This window comes from Lynx rufus, unplaced genomic scaffold (genome assembly GCF_022079265.1).
Source record: "Lynx rufus isolate CCGP_SWC_20201006 ecotype Redwood Valley unplaced genomic scaffold, mLynRuf1.p SCAF_8, whole genome shotgun sequence".
NCBI classification, from domain to species: domain Eukaryota; kingdom Metazoa; phylum Chordata; class Mammalia; order Carnivora; family Felidae; genus Lynx; species Lynx rufus.
The window spans coordinates 25,319,000-25,342,510 of NW_025814896.1; the positions used below are offsets into that span (position 1 = coordinate 25,319,000).

Here is a 23,511-nt window from a genome sequence, read left to right on the forward strand (position 1 = left end):
CCTGCCTCTCTGGCTCCACTTCCCAATCGCCCCCAGGCAAGCTGCCCTACACCCATTTCAGTCCCAGTGGCCCGCTAATTTCTCAAAGCTTTTGTGATTTCTGCAAGGCCCTTCATATCCTGGCCCTAATTTCTAAACATCCCCTAGGCTACATCTAAACATCCTCTCTCACTTTAACTCTACACAACAATCATTCTAAACTTCCACACTTGCTGTTCCTCCTGCTAGAAATGCACTCTACCCTACTGTCTACTTGGCAAACTCCTATTCGTCCTTCAAAACTCGGTTCAGATATCACCGCTTCAGGGATACCTTCCCTGCCCTACATCCCACTGTGGTACTTCTCTATCTCATATCTACATGTATGTTAGCATTTTATCAGAGTATATGGTAAGCACATTTACACACTCATCCCCCTAAGAAGCCTGTGCATTCTAAACTCAAGGGCTGTATTTACTTATCTCTGAACCCGAGAAGTATCTCCCAGGAGTTATGCCTCACTAACAGAGGTTATCAGCCAAATCCCTATAGGTACAAGTTTGTACAGAGAAGCAAAACCATTCCAACATGAAAATATTCACTGAGAACTGGGAGAAGTCCCCAGACAAATACCCCTCTTTGCTTATCACTAACATCTATTCCCATGTACTACATGCCAGGTTTTATGAGGCAGCTGCTACCAGAAGTCACAGGGCAAATGCACAGCAAAATGACTGCAGGGCAAAATTTTGGGATTTCCCAAAGTCATGAAAGTGACGTTGGGTGTATGCAGATAACTAAAGAGAGTCTGGAAAAGGGACCAGAAAACCACCAAGAGAAACTCAGTGAGGATGGTCACAGGACTGCTGGCTCCAATGAGAATGATCTGAAGATCCAAGGATGAAACGCATGTGGCCAGACCCCTATGACCGCAACAGAAGACTAAAATGCTGTAAAGGATTGTCAGAAAGAATTACCCCAAACGAGATCTCCACTTGGTTCATTCCCTGTCCACCCTAAGAATCAGCATAGAGCTGCAACTTTAACCCACATTTTATAGATTATAAAAACAAATGCATCTTGTTTTTATGATTTTGGCTTTGCAACATGTGCTTGCTCATTCCGTTTCATTCGACAAATCTGGGTACCATTCTGACTGTAACCTAAATTTTGTAGATTATTAGACAAACTAATACTTTCACGATATTTTTAGTTTAGAGGGGAAAAAAATCCACACTTTTCCCCCCATGAAGGAAAAAATATTGGTTTCTCCTTTTTAAGATTATTTTTTAGGATAAACATCAGCCAAGTTGAAGAATGACAGGAGGGCCAGCATCTGTTCCCACGGGTCCTTAGCAGTCAGAACCACCGAGGCCACTGGCCCTCAGGGTCCCCGCAGGGAGAGGGGGTATGGGCAGTGGGAGGGCACGTACTTGTAGATGGCGCTGTCCTTCTTGGGGCTGTGCTGTGGCAGGAGGCTGTGGGAGTACTGGTGCACGCCCAGGTCGTACAGCGAGGGGAAGTCCTTGCCACAGAGGTGGCAGCGGTAGCTCAGCTCCTCCTGGTGGCTCTTGATGTGCTCCAGAAATGTGTCGAGCTTCGGGAAGGTCTGCGCACAGCTTTTGACCACACACTTGTACACCTTGGGGGAAGATACAGGGCAGGGGAGGCAGGCTGTTCCCCCGCTCTCCTGCTGCCGGAGCCCTGTTTTATTTTGATTATAGAGTCCTCTCTCTGTAGCCAGGCATAAGGGCCCCATTACCCTTCTCTCAGACTCTGTGTGACCTTGCTAGATTTAGAAAAATTACCCCAAACCTGGAAATACAGTACAAGGACGACATCGTGTCCTCCCATTGTTGTACTAGAGTGGTGGCTCTCCGACTTGAGTCCATCACAGTGACAGATTGCTGGGTGCCACCCCCAGAGCATCTGATTCAGCAGGTCTGGGTGGCCTGAATATGTGGCATTCCTAACATGTGCCCAGGAAACGCTGAAGCTGCTGCTCTGGGAACCTCACTCTGAGCAGTGCTATTTAACAAGCCTGCCTACGGCCCTCTCGCTCTCCGGGGGATGGGTCTCGTTTTGACTATTTACTATTGATTAGGATCCAGACTCTATAGTTAAATTTTTACTTGTAGAAAACAGATTTGATGTAAATGATTTTTGTCAAGCAGAAAGGGTAACCCCAAAGGTCATGGGCTTTATTGCCGTCTAGGACATTAACCAGATTTGCATCTACCTTAGCAATCTTTTCTGAATATTCCCTTTTTTTCACTGACATAATTATACACAGGTATAAATACCAAAGTCTCATATCCTCTTTTGAACTGGCTTTGTCATCCTTCCAGTTTCCTTATTAACAAGTTCTGTAAAATTCTGGCCTATGTTCACTATGTCATTCACTTGAAAATTATGTTTTTAAATTTTGAAAAGTATACCTTTTTTTAATGTTTATTTATTTATTTTTGAGGGAGGGAGGGAGGGAGGGAGAGAGAGAGAGAGAGAGAGAGAGAGAGAGAGTGCGACCGAGCACACAAGCGTGAGCTGGGGAGGGGCAGAGAGGGAGAGAAAGAATCTCAAGCAGGTTCCTTGCTGCCAGCGCAGAGCTTGATGTGGGGCTCGAACCCATGAACCGTGAGCTCATGACCTGAGCCAAAATCAAGAGTTGGACTGACTGAGCCACCCAGGTGCCCCCAAAATTATACTTTGACAAATATATTCCTGACTGCCTACACAATCCCACATGTTCCTTCTTCCTAACAAAGTGAATCCTGATTTGTTCAGAGTGGCAACATGCCCAGTTAAAACACTTGATCTCCCTGGCTCCCTTTCATCTAGTGTCAGCCATCTGCATCCTTTCTTGCCAGTGATATGCAGGCAGTGGTCTTTAGGGAAGGGATTACTCCCAGAACAAAAAAGGCAAAGGCTTCCTAGGAGAAATCCCCTCTGCTTTTCTCAGTTGTCCTGACTGGAATACAGATGTGCTGACTGGAGATACAGCAGCCACTACACAACCTTGAGGAGAGAAGTCACATGCTAAGAATGGTAGGGCCGAAAACTAGGGGAAGCCTGAGTCTATGATGACATATCTGACCTGCTATATAAGCCCAACATTGACTACTTACAGCTTTTTATAACATGAGGGAAGTAAAACCTTAACTAGTAAGCTAGTTGTCTTATTATTTGCAAGTAATAATGAATTCCTAAGTGACTGAGTGCATGCACTGGCTTCAACTAATGAGAGATCTACAGAGGGCTTCTAGGAAATTTTCTTGCCCCTAAAAAAGGCATAGAGAAGCAAGCCCCTTTTTGCTCATGGATAACACTGTATCTGGACTGCTGCATAGAAAGTGTGACTACCATCCCACAACCACAGATAAGCCATCAGTAGAGAACAAGGTCATACCCTGAGATGGCAGAGACAAGAGTGGGAAGGACACAGAGTTCCTGATGTTGGATTGAGTCAACTGACTGTTTCAGGCCTGGAGCTGCCCAATCTTGTATTTTCTTGTTATGTGCAATGATAAACCTCTTAATTGTGTTAGCAGTCTGAGTCAAAGTTTCCTATGATTTGCCCCATGGGTATCCTAACTTAATTTCATCAACCCCCCTGCTGGGAATCAATCCTAAGATATAAGCCAGAGATTTAGATGAATATTTGATTACAGTGTTGCTCACTGTAGTTTTGTTTACAATAGCAAAATACAGTTAATATCCAAAATGTTAAAACAATGGGATTTTTAAAAGTACAACTGTTAAAAATTATGTTTTTTAAAATTAGCGACATGAGAAAATTCTCAGAAGATAAAATTAGGTTAAAAAATAGAAAGCACAAATCTCAAGAGAATTTATGCTTATTAAAAAAAAAAATCTCGTGGCACCTAGGTGGCTCAGTCAGTTGAGCGTCTGACTTTGGCTCAGGTCATGATCTTGTGGTTCATGAGTTTGAGTTCTGCATCTAGCTTTATGCTGACAGCTCAGAGCCTGGAGCCTGCTTCAGAGTCTCTGTACCCCCCTCTCTCTGCCCCTTCCTTGTGCTCGCTCTCTCTCTCTCTCTCTCAAAAATAAACAAATGCTAAAAGAAAAAATTAAAAAAAAAATCTCAAAAGGCCCTGTATGGATGATTCCATTTGTACAACGTTCTCAAAATGACAAACTCACGAAGATGGAGAACTGATGAGTGGTTTCCAGAAGTTAAAGATGTTAGGGAAGAGGAGAGTAGGTGTAACTAATGAGCGGTGGCACAAGGAAGGTCTTTGTGGTGATGGAATAGTTCTGTACCGTGATGGCAGTGGTGGTTACCCAAACCTGCAAACCTGCACAGGTGGTAAAATAGCACAGAACCATACACATACTGCATGCCAATGTCAGTTTCCTAGTTTCGGTATCATGCTGTCGTTATGTAAGATGTAACCACTGAGGGAAACTGACTGAAGGGCATAAGGGACATCTCAGTACCATCTTTGCAACTTCCTATGAATCTATAATTCATCCAAAAGAAAAAGCTTAAAAAAAAAAGCACTATCAGAAAAAAAAGCACAATTCAAAATAATATGTGTAGACCAATCCCAATTATAATAGCAATAATACCCCAGGAGCTCCACAAAATATGCTGGATTTTGTGCTGCATTCTTGGGACGGTGCACTGCAAGGTAGTTACTGACATAGGGTTTGGCTTTGAACCCTGACCCAGTCAGTTACTGGCAGTGTGACTCTGGATGGGTCATTTCACCCCTCTGGGCCTCAGTTTCTTCATTTGTGTATACTGAAAATGCCTATCTCTAAGGTTGTTATGAAGATTAAATAAAATATTGAATGTATAGCACTTAGCAGGGTGCCCAGCATATAATAAATGTATTCTTTAAACCTATACATTCTTTAGATTTTTCTGAATTTTCTAATTCTATACTGGATCCATGATACTTTTACAAGAAGAAAAAAATAACAATAAAACTTATTTTAAAAAATAAAGACTGGAATAGAGTTACTATATAATCTAGCAATTCCACACCTAGGTTGATACCCAAGAGAACTGAAAATGTATGTTTAGACAAAACTTGTACACAAATGTCCATGGAAGCGTTAGTCACAATAGCCAAAAAGCAGAAACAACCCAAATGTCCATTAACTGATGAAAAGATAAACAAAATGTGCTATGGCCATATAATGGAATAACATTCTACCATAAAAATGATGTACCAATACATGCTAATACATGGGTGAACCTTAAAAACATGATGTCAAAAGGCCAAATATCATGTGATTCCATTTATATTAAATGTCCAGAATAGGCGAATCCATAGAGACAAAGAATAGTTTTAGTGGTTGCCAGGGACTGGGGAAAGGGGGGAGTGGCAGCTAATGGGTATAGGGCTTCTTTTTGGGATGATGATAATATTCTGGAATTAGATCGTGGTGATGGATGCACAAATTTATCAATAAACTGAAAACCACTGAAGTGTACATTTCAAAAAAGGTGAATTTGGGTGGCTCAGTCAGTTAAGCGTCCAACTTTGGCTCAGGTCACGATCTAGTGGCTTGTGGGTTCCACCTCGTGTCGGGTTCTGTGCTGACAGCTCAGAGCCTGGAGCCTGCATCGGATTCTGTGTCTCCTCTCTCTCTGTCCTTCCCCTGCTCACACTCTGTCTTTCTCTCAAAAATAAATAAACATTAAAATTTAAAAAAAAAAAAAAAAGACTGTGATCCTATATCCCCATGGGTAGGTTTTTAGACATTAAAGTTTCTTGGGGTATTAAGAATTTTTCTCATGTCCAATTCCTCCATTATATGACCCCTAATAAGAGATGGGCTTCCTTCCTTGGCCTCGCACCATAATGGCCTGGTGAACTAGCCCCACCCAGCGAGGGGAAGCTTGGCCTGCCTATCCTGGTGGTTAGATGGTAGCTCACGGCAACTGAGGCCTACTCCCGTCCCTCTCTGGGCAGTGTTCAAGACCTCAGCAGCAGCCAGTGCTCACAACTAGGGTGACTGTGGCCTCCCGCTGCCCACCACTCACCTACCTGCTCATTCTTATGCTGGGTCATGTGGGACTTGAGCTGGAAGTAGGTGCTGAACTTGCTGGGGCAGAACTGGCACAGGTAGGAGCTATCGATGAGGACCACCTGCTTGGCCTCCAGCTTGTCCCCCTCATCCTCACCTGCTGTGGGCAAGGCCTGGGGCTGTGGGGCACCCGACAGGGTCTGGCCCAAACCTGTGGAGAAAACCAGGGAAGGAAGTCACTGAGAAGTGCAGAAGAAGAGTCAGGACAGACAGTCTGCCATGCATACTTGCCATCCCTCCTTTCATGTGATGCCCCATTTTATGCATAAAGTAGACTGAAGCCCAGAGAGGTCAAGGAGATTGCCCAAGGTCACACAGCTAGGAATAAAACCCATGAAGCTTCCGAGGATAGGTATGGGAACGATGGTATTCCCCACTTCCACCTACCTGTGTTTTCCTCGTCCTCCTGCCTGCTGGGGTTGAGGGCCATGACCTGTACAGTTACAGAGTTGCGAGAGACAGTGCCACCACTACGCCCTGGGGGCCACACCTTATGAGTCTGCATGTGTTTCTTGACATTAGACTTCTGGGCAAAGGCACGGCCACATGCAATGCATTGGAAGGGCTTCTCACCGGTGTGGCTGTAGGAAACAAAGCTTGTCAGCACCTTATGTAGGAATCGGGATGTGGCCTCAACATAGGAGCTCACAGACCCCGACAAGGCCCACACAGAGATGCTGTTGGCCATCATTCTTGACACCATGAAGTCAAGCCCTCTTGCTGAGGCAGGCAGGCCAGAGACAGAAAGATCCTGGGCTCTTGGTGACATTACTGAGTTACTGAGTCAACCAGCCCTGGAGCTGACCTTCTCTGTGGCCATCTCATACTGTGAAAGAAAACATTTCCTAACTGGTTAAGCCCATCCAAATAGGGATTTATGGTTATTATTGTTTAAATGTTTATTTATTTTTGAGAGGGAGAGAAAGAAAGAGAAGGCGAGCAGGGGTGGGGTCGGGGGGCAGTGAGAGACTGGGACAGAGGATCTGAAGCAGACTCTGTGCTGACAGCAGAGAGCCCGATTCGGGGCTTGAACTCACCAACTGTGAGATCATGACCTGAGCCGAAGTCAGATGCTTAACCAACTGAGCCACCCAGGCGCCCCTAAATAGGGATTTATTATTTGAAGGAGAAATAGCATAGTCACAGCACAGCATTTGTATCATTATTTAGTATCTTCCTTCAAATCAACCCACTTTTTTAAAACTCAAAATAATTTAAAAATTGAGCTTCCTCTTGTTATTGTATATGGAAAACCACTTGTCATAAATACAAAGTAACCAAAAAAATGCAACAATTTAAAAAACAGTATTGTTAAGACCCAAAGCTGCACTGTCCAGTAAGGTTGACACAAGCCACACAGGATGATTTAAATTTAAAAGAAAAAATTCCGTTTCTTAGTCATACTGGCCACATTTCAAGTGCTCAACAGCCATACGTGGTTAGTGGCTACCCTACTGGGTACAGTGCCAATTTGGGCATTTCCATCACTGCAGAAAGTTCTATTGAACACACTAGTGTGGACGAGTGGGTCTCAACCGAGTTTGATTTTGCCCTTCAGAGGACATTCAGCAATGTCTGGAGACATTTCAGGTTGTTACAGGTGAGGTGTGAGGGGTGTTGCTGGCATCTAATTCATGTTAGAGGTCAGGGATGCAGCTAAACGCTCTGCCAGGCACAGGTTAGCCCCTCACAGGAAAGAATGATGTGATGTAAAATGTCAACAGTGCCAAGGTCGAGACGCCCTAGTCTAGTGAGAAGCTGCTGCCTGCCATGACTGGAATCTGAGCCTGTGCACGTGCACACGCATCCATGTGCTCTCTCCTTCTCTCTCTCTTTGCTATAAAAGACGAGCAAGTATAGGAGAGGCATTCAAGACAGACTAGCACCAGACTGAGGCTTTCTCCTTTGACTCTCTAAGGACTGAAAGAAACCAAAAAGCGAATACTTGAATAATTTCCTGTATCCTTCAGAACTTCTCAACACCATATCCACAAACCACCTAAAATCATCTCAGGTAACAACGCAACTCGTTCTGTGAGAAACACCAAATAAGTTCACCCCTCCACTTCACAGATGGAAAAACCCGGGCCCAGAGGGGCTCCCTCTGTGTTCTTGGGACAGGAGGGATCACGGTTTGTCCCGAGCGAGCAGAACTCGTAGTCCTATTCGCAGATCATGGCAGCTCTTGAGGTCGGTCCTTTCTGCAGAGGTGAGGACTGCGGCACCCCTCACACCTGTGAAGGTCCTACAGTTCAAGTACATTTCTCCTCTCACCTCGCCCCACTCGGACCGTCCCCACTAGAGCGGACGGGCCCTACAGCTTTCACAGATCCCTCCTGCTGCTCCCAACAGCAGAGGGAAAACCATCCTGACTTGGCCCAATGGTCTGAGAACCACGACAGGATGGATGGGGCCTTGGTCACCACCCTGGCCAAGGGGCCTGGGCGGGGAGCCTTGCTTCTACTGTGGATGCCCTCCCACCACCCCTGCCAGAGCCACCTGGCCCACCACACCCGGTGGTACCTGCGGATGTGCTGCTGAAGGTCGAAGTTTTTGGTGAACGACTTGTCACAGTATGAGCACTTGAGTTTCTGAGCCTTTGGCTTCCCTGCAGCTGAAAAACAAGGTGGGGGCAGGGGAAGGTGAGGCTGGGGGTACAACTGAGGGCAACAAGAGCAGCCTCCTGCCACTCTACCCCTTGAGCCTGGGGCCAGAAAGCCCAGACTCTGGGAGGTCCAGATCCTCAAATGCACAGGATGGAGCACAGGTGAGCCTCTCACAGTGCCTGGAGGAGGAAAGCCCAGGACATGCTCTGGCTGGAAGAGAGAGAGAACAACCCCCAAAAGGCTCCCCTCTGCCCTAGGATAAAAGCCAACCTCTCTGCTGGGGCCTACAGGGCTATGCATCCTCTGCTTCCTGCTAACCTCATCGTTCTCTCCATCCAGCTGCGGTGGGCCCCTTCTAACCCTGAAAGACCTCAGGCATGGTCCCACCTCAGGGCTTTTACACCAGCTATTCCCCCTTGCCTGGTGTGCTCATCCCTCAGAGGGCCACAAAGCTGCTTCCTTCTCATCCCTAGATGGATAGGTAGCGGCATTTTCTAGTCTCTCCCCAGTATTCTCAATCATAGAACCCTGTCAATCTCCTGCCTGGAGCAACCCATAAACGGTTATCCTGTTTTCCCTGTCTGTCTCTTCCATTAACTGTAACGGAGGTCAGAGAAATCATGGACCACAATGCTGGATCCTCAGTACCTGACGCTGACTCTGGCACACAGATATTTATGAAAGGAAGGTTGGAGGTAGTTGACTGGAAAGCCCCTGAAAAATTCTTGATTTCTGTGTCCTCCCTCTCCACCACCACTTTCTGACACTGCTCCTGTCCCTTGCTAGCATCTCTGAACGGGCGACAGACATTGTTGCTTGCCTACCTGATATCCACTGCCCCGCTTTGCTCCTCATAAATCCCCTGCATAATGGGAACATCAGTGTTCCTGGCTAAAAGTGACACTTCAGCTTCTTTTACAGCTAGACAGGGTCATGTGACTAAGTTGAGACCAATGAGATGTAAATAAAAGCATCATGCAGAAATTCTGGAAGCTGGGAGATGCCCCTTTTATCCTCCTTACTGCCTGGAATATGAAATTGATGACTGGAACTCCAGCAGCCATATTAGTCGATGAGGCACCCTGATAACAGAAGCTCTGCTCTAGTGACAGCAGAGCAGAAAGACAGAAATGTGGGGGCCTGATGACCATATAGGCACACAATTTCCAGACTGCCTGCCACTGGTCTCGTTTTGCACAGGCAAATAAATAAATAAATAAAACTCTATCATTTTAAAGTCGCTCTAATTTGGATTTTCCATTACATGCAACCAAACTCAACCCTAACCATCACAAAAGGAAAGACCAGAACTAAGCAGCCTTATGAACAGGATAATGCTGAGGAAAGATGCCCATCACAGGCTGCAGGCCCACCTTCTGGGAGTCCACTGGCACCTTTGGCCCTTCGGGTCTTCAGCGTTGGTGGGGAGTCAAAGGTGGCCACCGTGCCCCCAGTGGCGCTGGTCATGGGGGCAGCAGGGTTTGGTCCTTTCGGTTTGAATCCCTGTTTGCCGGGGCTGTAAACCGGAGGGGTGGGGTATACTGGAGCCTCCACACACTGGTTTGGCACCTAGAAGGACAGCACAATTAGGGAGAGAGGCCTGGGAAGGATGGAGAAGAGCTGTACCAGCCAGGGGGACGCTCACTGTAGCCCTGGCTAATCTCAGCCACTTCCCGCCTACATCACCATCCTAATCCCTTAGAACTTCATGGAGCCAGTAGGCTAGAAGCAGCGTTGGAGCCAGGCCATCTGGGTTCAAATGATGCTGATTCTGCCACTTATTTTCTAAGTGACCTTGGGCAAGTCTTTCAACATCTCTGTCTCAGCTTGACATCTGTAAAATGGGGATAATGAGAGTGTTCCTCTCGCTGGGTTGTTGTGAGGTTAGATGAGTTAACATGTAAAGAGCTTAGAACGGTGCCTGACATATGGTAAAGACTCAATAAACATTAGCTGCTCTTATTGCCATTACTGCTGTTACTAGCAGCAGTTTGTTTGCACAGGAGAACCAGGAAGTCAGGAGGGGCTGCGCCCTCATCAGCAACCCCCTCCCTAACTGACCCTGCCTGATGCCACACCAGCCAGCAGCTCTCAACTGAGAACTGACATACCAAATAAATTCTGAGCCACTCAAACCTAGTTAACACTAAGCTTACATCATGACACTGGGGCACTGTGAAGAATTCATTAAATCAGTGATGTACCCCTCATTCATTGGTTTTTCCAGGCTGGCCTATCCAAAATTTCACTCCCTAGCCTTCTCTGCTTTATTTTTCTCTGTAGATTTACCGCTAGCAAATTAATGTATTTTACTCACTTATCTATTACCTGCCTAGTTCTGTGAAGGCAGGGACTTTTGGTCTACTTTTATTTAGTCCTCAAAGCCTGGAGTAATCCTTGGCACAAAATAGGCATTCAATAAATATTTTTGAATCCATGAATTCATGTATGCATTATAACATAATGATATATAAGAAACACATACTTGTTCATTCAGATGACCAAAATATGTTTGTCACATATACTTGGTCTTCATCCACAGTTCCTGGAAATGCTTCAGAGCCATAAAAGTGAAATAGGTGTCTTCTTTTTTTTGTCTTATTATTAATGAAAGTGACTTTTTTTTTTTTTTTTAACAAAAGTGACTTTTGGCCCTGACCCAAGGGTGGGGGGGGCGGGTTGCCAAGAGGACCAACCACATGACTGATGGGTTGGAACATTCAGTCCCAAACCCCAACCTCTGGGGAGTGAGGAAGGGCTGGAGGTTGAATCAGCCAATAGCCAATGACTTAACCGTGACTATGTAACGAAGCCTCATAAAAATCCCAAAGGACTGGGTTTGGACATCTTCCAGGCTGATGAACATAGGGAAGTGTGGAGGGAGTGGCACAACCAGAGAGGGCACAGAAGATCCACTTCCCTTTCCCCACACCTCACCCTATGTGTCTCTTCATTGAGATGTTGATTCATTATCTTTTATTACATCCTTTAACAAACTGGCAAATGTAAATGTTCCCCTGAGTCCCATGAGCTGCTCTAGCAAATTAACAGAACCTAAGGAGGAGGTCGCTGGAACCTCCAAACTGTAGCCTGTCCGTCAGAAGCACAGGTTGCTTGCAACGGGATAAAGTGAGGGTGAGGGCAGTCTTGCAGGACTGAACCCTTAACCTGTGGAATCTGCTGTGATCTCTGGGCTTATGACATCAGAATTGAGTTGAATTGTTAGACACTGCACTGGTGTCTGAGAATTGCTTGGCATTGGCTGGGGGGGGGGGGTAGAGGGGGACCCTACCCAGCTTTGGAATTGGGTCCAGGAACCAAAAGAGTTGACATCAGTAGATGTATGTATTGGGCATCTGATATGGTACCAGTAGGTGCTTCTGTTGGATCTTGTCTGTTGGCCCTTGGCACCATTCTTACACCCTTCCATGCCCTCCCCTGATACGTGCATTCCCAGACTCCCTTGCTAGCAAGGTTCTGAGCATAGATTAGGTTCTGCCCATGAGAAGCACCTGCATGAGATATGGAAGGCAGAGGGGAAGTAGAAACTGCTTTCCCCTGGCAGCCGTGGTGGGAGACAAGGTTTGCAGTCCTGAGTGTTGGAGGGGCTGGCTGAACTCTACATTCCCTTCCTGGCCACCAGCCTCAAGGATGGCAGGGCAGCAACAGAATCCTAAAGCTTCCCCACCTCTGGGCACAGCAGTAGCTTCCTGGCCCTCTGGGCCAAGCAACAACCGTGAACCTGAAAATCAGTGCTGCTCGCCCACTCTGCCTTTTGCTCCATCTAGCCCTTCTGAAGTCAGCTTTGTAAGCATCTGACTTTTTGTATTAAATCCCTCTGCCAGAAATACCTAAAAGGGTTCCTACTTTCCTGACCAATACAGCACTCAGTAAATAGGTATCACATGGATGAATTCACCTTTCAAGTCATTACTGAGAAATTATGTGACTGCCACTGGGTTTGCTCTCATTACCCTCAACAGCTCTACAAGGGGAGTTCCCATTTCAGAGGAGAGGAGACTGAAGTCAGAGGGCCCTATTTCAGATTTTCAGATACCTACTACAGGTGTACCACAGGCCAGGTACTCCGCTAGGTGCTAAGGCTGCCAAAACAAAGAAGACTCAGGCCCTGTGCTCAAAGAGCACCCTCATCTCCATGGGAAGGCTCCTCCGGGGCTGGCCCCTTCACCTACCGGGCCACTATTTAGTCTCTCTGACTCAAAAAAAAATTTTTTTTTAAGTCAACAAAAGGAAGCTTGCTCTATTCCCTCAGGCTAGGGCAAATCTCCTGCAGGCTCTCATCACATCACATGGCTGGTGGTAGAATTTTCCCATTGCTCTGGTTCTCTTCAGATATACATGCTCCCCGACACAGAATGTCTGTATGGCCAGACTGAGTATGAGTATGAGTCAGCACTGGTGTCTGGGAAGGTCCTGAACTCTTAGCACCCTGAACTTACAGCTCAGAGCTCTTCAGCAGGGAATCAGTGTGGTACATATGGTACACTGATTGCATAATGGCCTCAGTTCTTTACCCCTCCCAGGACCCATGCCCTTTGCAGTGTGATTTTGCAGCTTTTCCCATCAAGATGTGGCATCTGTTTCCTTACTGTTTAAATCTAAGCTGGCCTTGTGACCTATTTTGACCAACAGACGGGACACTGTACGAGCCTAAGCCTCAAGAGGTACCCTCGAACATTTCTGCTTGTGTTCCTGCACCCCCACCACTGCAGTAAGAACATGCCTGGCTAACCCGCTGGAGGCTAACAGATGCGTTGGAGCAGAGCCGGGTCGGCCAACTTGTCCCACCCCAGCCATCCTAGAGCAGCTGACAGCTGCCATCTCCAGACACCTGGGAGAGCCCAGCCAAGATCAGCAGAGTTGCCAAAGCAAGCCACATAGATGCAAGAACAATAAACACGGTTTGCCATCTACCACTGAGGTTCTGTGGCTATTTCTTCCTCGGCCATAACTAACCCACACATCTAGCTTGTTCAAAATGTAAGATTGATCACAGGTCAACTGATCATTGACCACTTCTTGGAATCCTCTCCCTAAAACACAGGTGTTCTGACTGTTCTGAGGACTTCTTGAGGGCAGCTTATATTTCTGCCACAACCCTCTGTCTGCTTCGTGCCACCTTCTCATGGTTCGCATTTCACGTTTATGGGCATGATGGCTTGATTAAATTAAATGGCTTGATTCTCTCCCATGATGTGATCTCTCCCTGATCTGATTTTGTCTCAGGCACAGCGTGTGGCACAGAGCTGGTGCTCAGGAAAAGTTCCGGTTACCCATGATGACCGTGACCAGTTCCTTCCCCTCCCCCCAAGCCCCGGCCTCTGCTCACCTCCAGGGGTGGGTAGGGCTGCATTCCCAATGCCTGGATCTCCACTGTGCCACTCCCAGCCAGGGGCTCCGTGGCACTGTACACCTCAACCACGCCATTTCCGCCAGGGTTGGGACGCCCGGGGGGGCCCAGGCTCTGGGGCGGGGGTGGTGGGGGCTGGGGTGGTGGGGGTGGGGGCAGTGGTGGAGGGGGTGGGGGAGGTGGCGGAGGCTGGGAGAGGTAGCTGGGTGCGGAATGCATGTTCAGGCTGCTCTGCAATCAGAAGAGAAAATTAAAGTGCCACACCCTCTTGATACCAGTGAGGAAGGACATCTGTCTTAGCCAGCCACGTGGAAAGAGGAGCCCCTCACAAGGCAGCTCAGAGGACAGGGCTGACAGGAGGCACGGAAACACTCATGGAAGAATACAGAGGAAGCGTCAGCCAGGCGCCGTTACCCCTCTTCTCAATGAAAGTCCACAAAAATGGCCCAGCTTGTACAGGGCTGGGCCCATACAGCAGCCCCGGTGTTGCTGTTTTAGGAGGACTTGCTTGTAGGACCGGCTCTTGAACGGCATCTGAGAACCTGCCTCGTAGAAGGCTGCCTATATCGGTGAGGCTGTTTTGCTCACTAGGGCACTGACTACTCTGTACCAGATCACCTAGATTGTTGTACGGGCAGTGTGATCTATGGTGAACACTTCCTTTCCTTCTAGGAGTGTGGACTTTTGGTCACGGTGGCGCCCACACGACCAATCCCCAATAAAAGTCCTGGCCCTTGAATTGCAGGTGTGCTTCTTGGGCGGAAGCATGCATACACATTGTTGCTCTTCACTGCTGAAGGAAAAAGCGTTTTGTGGGGCACCTGGCTGGCTCAGTTGGTAAGAGCATACAAGTCTTGAACTCAGGTTTGTAAGTTCGAACCCCACGTTGGGTGTGGAGATTACTAAGAAAGAAGTGTTTTGCGTAATTTCTCCCTATGTCCACAAGAGGAAGAACAGTAGAAACCTAGGCCTGGATTCCTCCAGATTCCAGCTGATGTCTTTTCTCCTTGCTGATCCTGCTGTGTATCCTTTGTCAGGGATAAACCACTAGTACAACCATCCCAAGTCCTGGGAGTCTTTCTAGAGAGGCACTGAATGTGTAGGTAGCTGTAGACCCCTGAAACACAGCCACTGACTTCTAGAAACTTATTTCACAAAAATAATCAAGCAGATGGGCAAAGATATCTGTACGTTGATGATTCTCCAGTAGTTTTTATAACAGCAAAAAATGGCAGTGACCTACATGGCCATTAGCAGAAGCCTGGTTAAATACAGGATGGTCCACACACATGATGGAATCTTGTATAGGTATTAAAATGATGGTGGTCAGGGATGCCTGGCCGCCTCAGTTGATAGAGCATTCAATACTTTTTTTATTTAATATATTTTTTAAGGTGTATTTATTTGGGAGAGAGACAGAGTGTGAGTGGGGAGGGGCAGAGAGAGAGGGAGACACGAAATTGAAAGCAGGCTCTAGGCTCCGAGCTGTCAGCACAAAGACAGATGTGGGGCTTGAGTTCACGAACCATGAGATCATGACCTGAGCCCAAGTTGGATACCCAACCAACTGAGCCACCCAGGTGCCCCTAGAGCATGCAGTTCTTGATCTGTGGGTCATGAGTTCAAGCCCCATGCTAGGCAAAGAGTTTACTTAAAAAAAAAAAAAAAAAAAAAAAAATATATATATATATATATATATATATATATATATATATATATATGATGGTGATCAGCATTTCATAAAGGGTGCTCCTCTTAATTACAGTTCCCTGGGTTCCACAGTCAAACATGGTTTGGGAAAAACCTGGGATGACAAAAAAAAGTGTTTTGTTGCAGGAAAACAACAGGAACAGGGCAAGGGAAGAAGTAGAATGCCTCCACCCTAAGCTGGTTGGACCAGAGATCCTTTTTATATTAGAAAAATCCCAAGGAGCCACTCTTCTGAGGAGCATTTTAGGAAATACTGATATAGAATTGTAGGCATAGGGGCACCTGGGTGGCTCAATCAGTTGAGCGCCCGACTTCGGCTCAGGTCATGGTCTTGCGGTTCGTGAGTTCAGGCCCCACGTGGGGCTCTGTGCTGACAAACAGCTCAGAGCCTGGAGCCTCCTTCGGATTCTGTGTGTGTGTCTCTCTCCCCCTCCCCTGCTCATGCTCTGCCTCTTTCTGTCTCTCAAAAATAAATAAATGTTAAAAAAAAAAAAAAAAAAGAACTGTAGGCATAGATAATGACTTTAAGCAAAAGGCAAAATAAAAAAAGCAAGTTTCGGAACAGTGCGTATAACATGGTCCATTTACATGGATATGTATGTTATAAATGCATTTATATAAAAAGCTGTTTCTATCTCTATTTGCATTCAAAGATCAGGAAAACCAGGCACCAAAAATCTAGTAGTGTTTTCTTTGGGTGGAGAGAGTATGGATGGTTGATTAATTGATTGACTTCCCAACTTTTATTCTTTGAGAGAGAGAGAGACAGAAAGAGAGAGAGAAAGGGAGCATGTCCATATGCATGCAGGGGAGGGGCAGAAAGAGAATCTTAAGCAGATGCTACTGCGAGCACAGAGCCCCACTCGGGGCTCGATCTCGCTACCCTGAGATTATGCCCTGAGCTGAAATCAAAGAGTTGGACGCTTAACCGACTGAGCCACCCAGGCACCCCATTATTCTTTGTTTGTCATTTTTTCAAAGATTTTATTTTGGGGGCGCCTAGGTGGCTCAGTCAGTTAAGTGGCCGACTCTTGATTTCAGCTCAGGTCATGATCTCAATGTTCAGGACACGGAGCCCCGCATCCTCTGTGCTGACAGCATGGAGCCTGCTTGGGATTCTCTCTCTCCCTCTCTCTCTGCCCTTCCCCGGCTCGCACTCTCTCTCTCCCTCAAAATAAATAAATAAACTTTTTTTTTTTAAATGAAAAAAAAAAAAAAAAAAGATTTAAGTAATCTCTACACCCAACAGGCTATTCACAACCCTGAGATTGAGTCATGTGTTTTACTGACTGAGTCAGCCAGGTGTCTCCCAACTTTTATTCTGAAAACTTTCAAACCTACAGAAAGGTTGCAAAAAGAATACAGTGATCAGGGACACCTGGCTGGCTCAGTCAGTAGAATAGGCAAAAAAACAAAAAACAAAAGAGAACTATACATTATAGTCAGTTACCATGTCTCTCTAGTTTCCAGATTATGAGTAATTAAACTTTGTTTTTATTTTCCTATTGTGTATTTTCTATTGTTTCCCAATGGACATGAAATATTTCTGTTAAGAATAAAAATAGGAGGGGTGCCTGGCTGTCTTAGTCAGGAGATCACGTGACTCCTGATCTTGGGGTTGTGAGGTCATGAGTACAAGCCCCACACCGGGCATGGAGCCTACTTATTTTAAAAAAAAAAAAAAGGAGTCAAAGTAGCCAGATAATGGCAATGAAACCCCAAAGTAATGTTCTGGATCCCGAATGAAATGACAGCTTCCCTACCCACAGTGGGGCAGGCCAAGGTGCTACTGACAGTCTCTCTTCAGCATGAGAGAGAGCTAAGGCCAATCCCTCTTCTTTTTACAAGGTTCTGAATCCATAGCAGTTAACATGTAGTCCTGGAATCAAGACCCCCTGAGAAGCTGGCCCCGTCCTTACCTGCACAGGTGGGGGGCCCTGGGGCATGGGCTGGTCCAGAGATGTGAAGGCTGACATGGCAGACATGAGCACATCATCGCTCACCAAGATGTTCCCCTGCACCAGCGTCTGGATCAGCGGGGATGGGGGTACTGTAATGTACGTGGAGATCTGAGTAGTGTGAATGAGAAAGAGACAGAGAAGAGACATGTCTGAGGCTCTGGAAGGAAACAGTGCATGATGTAAAAGACTTGGGTTCTGGAATCCCATAGACCTGCATTTCATTTCCACCTCTGCTTCTCCCTGCTGTGTGGCCCTGGGCAAGTCACTCCACCTCTCTGAACTTCCGTTTCCTTATCTATGAAATGAGAATAAGTCATACCTCCCTGTAAGATAAATACTCCATGACCCAGCAATAATACTTCCTGGTATCTCTCCTAGAGAAACACTCACACATTTCACAGGGAGTCTATGAACAAGGGTATTCTATGCAGCCTTATGTCTAATAGCGAATAACTGGAAACAACTTTGGTGTCCATCAAAGGGGAAATGGAGTAAAAAATACAATACAGTCATAAGACAGAATACTACACAGCAGATAAAAAGTACTGCATGAAAAATAAAATTACATAACAACATGCAGATTACATATTCTTAATTTAAAAATTCTAAAACAATAGTACTATTGTACTATTAAAAGTACTATATAATTCCTGTGGGCACTTAAATAAGTATGTGAAAGTATCTCAAAAGGTCAAAGGGTGCCTGAATGGCTCAGTCAGTTAAGCATCTGATCCTTGATTTCAGCTCAGGTCATGATCTCACCGTTCGTGAGTCTGAGCCCCACACTGGGCTCTGCACTGACCGTGCAGAAACTGCTTGGGATTCTCTACCCCCCCCCCCCATCTCTCCCCACTCCCTCCCATGTGTGCACACACACACTCTCTCTCTCAAAATAAATAAATAAACTTAAAAAAGAGAAAAAGATCAAGAAGGATACCCTTCAATAGTTAGCTGGGGGGCAGAGAAAAGGAATAGTGCCAAAGGGACCTTGATTTGTAACATTCTAACTTTTAAAATGGAGATGGGAAATATGTATTACTTGCAAACATACAAATTGATAATAAAAATAATATGCTCTCGAGGGTACTGGTGAGGACGAAAGGCAGACCCTACAAGAGAGTGTCAAACATACAGTGACTTCTCAAAGTAGAAGTAAAGGGTTGTTATTTTATTTGTTGCTTTTCTTTACTGACAGGCTCTTGGCATCATCCTAGGTCACCTGTTTCTTTGGGACCTCTGGGGACACGGCAGCTGGCCCCCGGACCTCAGAGTCCCTCAACCACGTAAGGACAGCCTGGGTAGGTTAGATGATGCCCCATGTCATGGCCGGGAAAGGCAATGTAGATCCTGGCTCACAAGTATTTTTACAATGTCACATGCGTTAGTTAGGCTGACAAAAAATGGGAAAAGATATCCATGTCCATCCAAGTCACTTAGCAGGGGATTCAAGTCTGCCTATGGGCCAATTGCTTATGTTCTAAAGTTATTTCCTTGCCCAGGAGTAAAGGAATTTCCCGCTCTCCTTTTACTGGAAAAAAAAAAAAAAAAAAAACGGTGGGGTGGGGAGAGGGACTATTTTCTGCTAACAAACTCATAATCAAGAAGTGGGAAGAATCATTATGTTTTGTGTTAGATGTCTGTGGCAACCTGAGAAGTTTCAGTCTGCAAGTCCTTTGAATCTGGGGGTGAATGCTTTTATTCTGATGGCAGGAATTATGTCTATACAATAGATAGAGATATGTTTTTTGTTTGGAGATAATGTTTTTTTTTTAAAGATTTTTTTTTTTAATCTTTATTTATTTTTGAGAGAGACAGAGACAGAGCGAGAGTGGGGGAGGGGCAGAGAGAGAGAGAGACACAGAATCTGAAGCAGGCTCCAGGCTCTGAGCTGTCACCGCAGAGCCCAACATGGGGCTCAAACCCATGAACCGTGAGACCACGACCTGAGACGAAGTCGGACGCTTAACTGACAGAGCCACCCAGGCGCCCCCGTTTGGAGATGATGTTTTAAAGGAATAAGGAGATAAGAGGAAGCCAGAAGGAAATTTGACCCCCTGACCTGGCATCCTGAGATATGTCCAGCCTCTTTTTAAAAAAATTTTTTTTTAATATTTATTTTTGAGAGAGACAGAGTGTGAGTGGGGGAGGGGCGGAGAGAGAGAGAGAGACACAGAATCTGAAGCAGGCTCCAGGCTAGCAGCAAAGAGACCGACGCGGGCTCGGACTCATGAACCGGTGAGGTCATGACCTGAGCCGAAGTCAGACGCTTAACCGACTGAGCCACCAGGTGCCCCTGTCCAGCCTCTTTTCTAAGAATTCTTTAATCCCTTTAAGAGCCCCTGACCCAGGGTGTTCTGTTCTCCCCTGACCTCCAGACCTGTGTTATCTGTCTGCATCTTTACCACCTCCACTTAAAGGTCCAATGGGCATCTCAAATCCAGCATAACCAGCTGAACTCCTGACAGCCCCACCAAAATCTTGCTGTTTCCTCCACTTCAGTAAATGGCAATTCCACCTCTGCCATGGATCACCCTGGACTCCTCCTGATCTCATCTCTCACGTCCAATGCATCCACAAACTCTAGTGGCTCCACCTTCAAAATACTTCCAAAACCTCCTCCCTTCTCTCCACCGCCACTGCCACCATCCTGGTCGAGCCACCACCACCTACTGCCTGGATTGGTACAATGGCCCCCTAACGCGTTTCCTGGGTCTCTCTCTTGACTCTCATCAAAATCTATTCTCTGTACAGCAGCCGGAGTAATCTAGTTCAGGTGTAAACCAGACTATGTCCCTCTTGTGTTCAAAACCTTGCAAAGGCTCCCATCTCACTCAGGATAAAAGCCCGTAAGGCCCACATGCTCACCAGGATCCCCCTATTGCCTTGTCTGATCATATCATCTCCCACCCTCCTCCTCACTTATTCAGCTCCGGCCACTCTACCTCCTTGCTGTTCCTGGAATAAACCCAGCATACTCCCACCTCAGGGCCTTTGTACTTGCGGATAGCTCCTCCCGGAATACTCTTCCCCAAAGTAGCAGCATGACTCATTCCCTCACCTCCTTAGGTCTCTGCTCATATGGCACCTCTTCCCAGAGCTCTTCCCCAAGTACCATATACAAAATGGCAAAACCTCCCATCTCTCTGCGCTTAACATCCTGAAAAAAGTATGTGTCCAAAACAGTGCCCACACAGTGCCTGACACATAGTGGATGCCCAAAAAAAGACTTGAACAGATGAATGAACAAACAAACGAACGAATACCTGGCGATTGGCAGGAGGTGGGGCCTGCTGGACTGCTGTGGGTGCTGCTGAAGGTGTGTAGATGCTATTGGTGGCCAGTGAGACCGTGGCCAGGGGTGGGGCATTCCCCTGGCACTGTTCCCGCTTGTGGGTCATAAATGCTGGCAGCGAGTTGAACTGCTTCTTACACTTCCCGCAGAGAAAGACATCCTCATCATCTAGGGGTCACATCCATACAGTAGCAGAGGGAGAGGAACAATGATAAAAAGCAAGATAAATGAGAGGGCATCACAATAAGAAACAGGACAAAACCTGCGGCTGGACCATAAGCATGGCAAACCTAACAGCAACCCATGACTCAGTGTGCGTGTAACAAATGTGAAGATTGTGCTTCCTGGGAGATTTCAAAACCACATAGGCACCTGCAGGAACATCCAGCCACAACTACCCAGGTATCAAAAAATCAGAAATCAAGAAATAGTAGAGTGGGTGCACTTCAAAGTTGAGATATTCGGAATCTTTATCCTGCCTGAGTTTGTTCACCAGTCCCCAAATGGCCTACATGACTTTCTATGTCTCCGCAGGCCCTGTTCTCTCTGCCAAGCTGCTTCTCTCAGAACAACTCATTCTGCAAGATTCTGCTCAAATGTCAGGAAGCCTTCCTAAAGCTAGTCACCACAGCTCCTCGCATATTACACTTTTCCCAGCACCACCAGACTATGAGCCCCCAGAAAGGGAGGAAATAAGTCTTACTTACTACCAGAACTGCAATAATCCTGGCATATTTGTTGAATGAGTGGAAGACTAAATGAATGATTAGCTATAGCTGACACCACCCATTGAGGGTCTACCACAGGCCATGCACTGTGCCAAGCACTTGACATGTTATGGCAGGAATGTCTATTTGTCATTCAGTATTTACTCTTCCTTCTTAGACAGTAATACAAATTTTAGTGGGAAACATGACCATCTCATTAAAGACTGTATTTCCCAGCCTTTGCAGCTAAACATGTCATGTGACCAAATTCTGACCAATAGGACAAGGGCAACAGTATACTGCCTATGCAACTTCCTTTCTTTTTTTTTTTTTTTTCTTTTTTTAAAAGTAGGCTTCATGCCCAGTGGGGGCCTGAACCCAGGACCCTGAGATCAAGACCTGAGCTGAGATCAAGAGTTGGGCACTTAAGTGATTGAGGCACCCAAGCGCCCCTATGCAACTTCCTTTTAAAAGGAAGTTCTTTCTTCCCTTTGTGTTGGCTACAATGTGGAAATGAAAGTGAAAAGCTGGAGCAGCCAACATAGACTGCAGATAGAGGGCAACAGAACCAAAAGAAAAAAGGGTCTGAGTCTCACCATCCCCACCCCAAATGCACATCAGGACTTCATGTAACAGAGAAATAAACTTTCATCTGTACAAACCACAAGAAACTCACGTTTCTTATTTACAACTGCTGAAGGTAAATCCCAAGTGTCCTCACAAGGCTTCTACGAGGCAAGGCTATTATCCTCACTTTACAGATGTGGAAACTGGGGCACAGAGAAGCTAACCTACTTGTGTCCAAGGTCATAGAGCCAGGAACTATGGGAATAAGGATTCAAACCCAGGTGGGCATCTCTCTGTGCCCAGAATGGTTCCTAAGTAAGTATTCAAAACTGTTTGTGGAATGAATAAATACACAGATTCACACAGGGCTTCAAAGTTCCTTACTTTCTCTCTCTGTCTCAGGGGCCTGGCCCGTAAACTGGAGATTCATGCTCAGCCTGTTCTTTCCATAGAAGGGAGGCTGAGAAATAACTTCTGGGTCAAAGGTACAACCACTGCCAAGCTCCATTGCCTAGACCTTCCCTATGTCACAATCCCCACGTTCACTAAATGATTGAGAAAGCGTGTCCTCATTGCTAAGCAGAGAAAAGCATAAGCCTGAAAATCCAGGCTGGGAGAGGGGAGAGGGTTCAGACACCAGAGGACATCCTGGGGACCACAGTAGGCAATTCATTCCCATACGCTCTCAGGAGCCCTACCTGTTTTTCACAGGGAGTTACTCACCCTTCCCACTGGTGAACCTGAGCAGATACTCACCCAGTGGCTGGATAGTAGGAGGTGCATTGACATTCTGGCCTGTTGGATCAGGGACTGCTCCTTGGCCATCCAACAATGACTGGACCGCCAGGACAGTCTGATTGTCCATTCCTGAAAAACAGCAACAACAAAACGGTGTCTCTGACTTCACCCTTACAAGCCAGACCCAATGCAAGGCCTCTGTGGCAAAGACAGTTGGCTGTGCCCCGATGCACATTCTCTCCTACTTCCACTGCAGTAGAACCCAAGGTTTTTGGCTGAAAATATGGCCCCACAATAAAGATCACACTTCCCAGCTGCTCTTGCAGCTACAGAATGTCTAAATTCCGGACAATGGGATATAAGGAAAGGTGTTCTATGGCAGCATCTAGAAAGTTTTCTTAAAACTGCCTGGCAGGGGCGCCTGGGTGGCTCAGTCGGTTAAGCGTCCGACTTCAGCCAGGTCACGATCTCGCGGTCCGGGAGTTCGGGCCCCGCGTCGGGCTCTGGGCTGATGGCTCGG

At 46.5% G+C, this 23,511-nt stretch overlaps 1 protein-coding gene across 2 annotated transcripts in view; it reads right to left on the reverse strand.

Moving 5' to 3' along the window:
• ZNF341 (zinc finger protein 341) overlaps positions 1 to 23,511 on the reverse strand; it is a 46,720-nt gene that overhangs the window by 17,410 nt on the left and 5,799 nt on the right. The window contains exons 2-10 of one of the 2 annotated variants that reach the window (XM_047068182.1): positions 23,010 to 23,120; positions 20,951 to 21,147; positions 17,646 to 17,795; positions 13,996 to 14,247; positions 10,019 to 10,214; positions 8,563 to 8,653; positions 6,427 to 6,620; positions 6,000 to 6,190; positions 1,413 to 1,621 (exon numbers count right to left, since the gene is read on the reverse strand). In XM_047068182.1, the coding sequence (XP_046924138.1) occupies positions 1,413 to 1,621; positions 6,000 to 6,190; positions 6,427 to 6,620; positions 8,563 to 8,653; positions 10,019 to 10,214; positions 13,996 to 14,247; positions 17,646 to 17,795; positions 20,951 to 21,147; positions 23,010 to 23,120 (1,591 nt within the window). The remainder of the gene's footprint in view (positions 1 to 1,412; positions 1,622 to 5,999; positions 6,191 to 6,426; positions 6,621 to 8,562; positions 8,654 to 10,018; positions 10,215 to 13,995; positions 14,248 to 17,645; positions 17,796 to 20,950; positions 21,148 to 23,009; positions 23,121 to 23,511) is intronic. The other variant, XM_047068183.1, reaches the window with a different exon arrangement.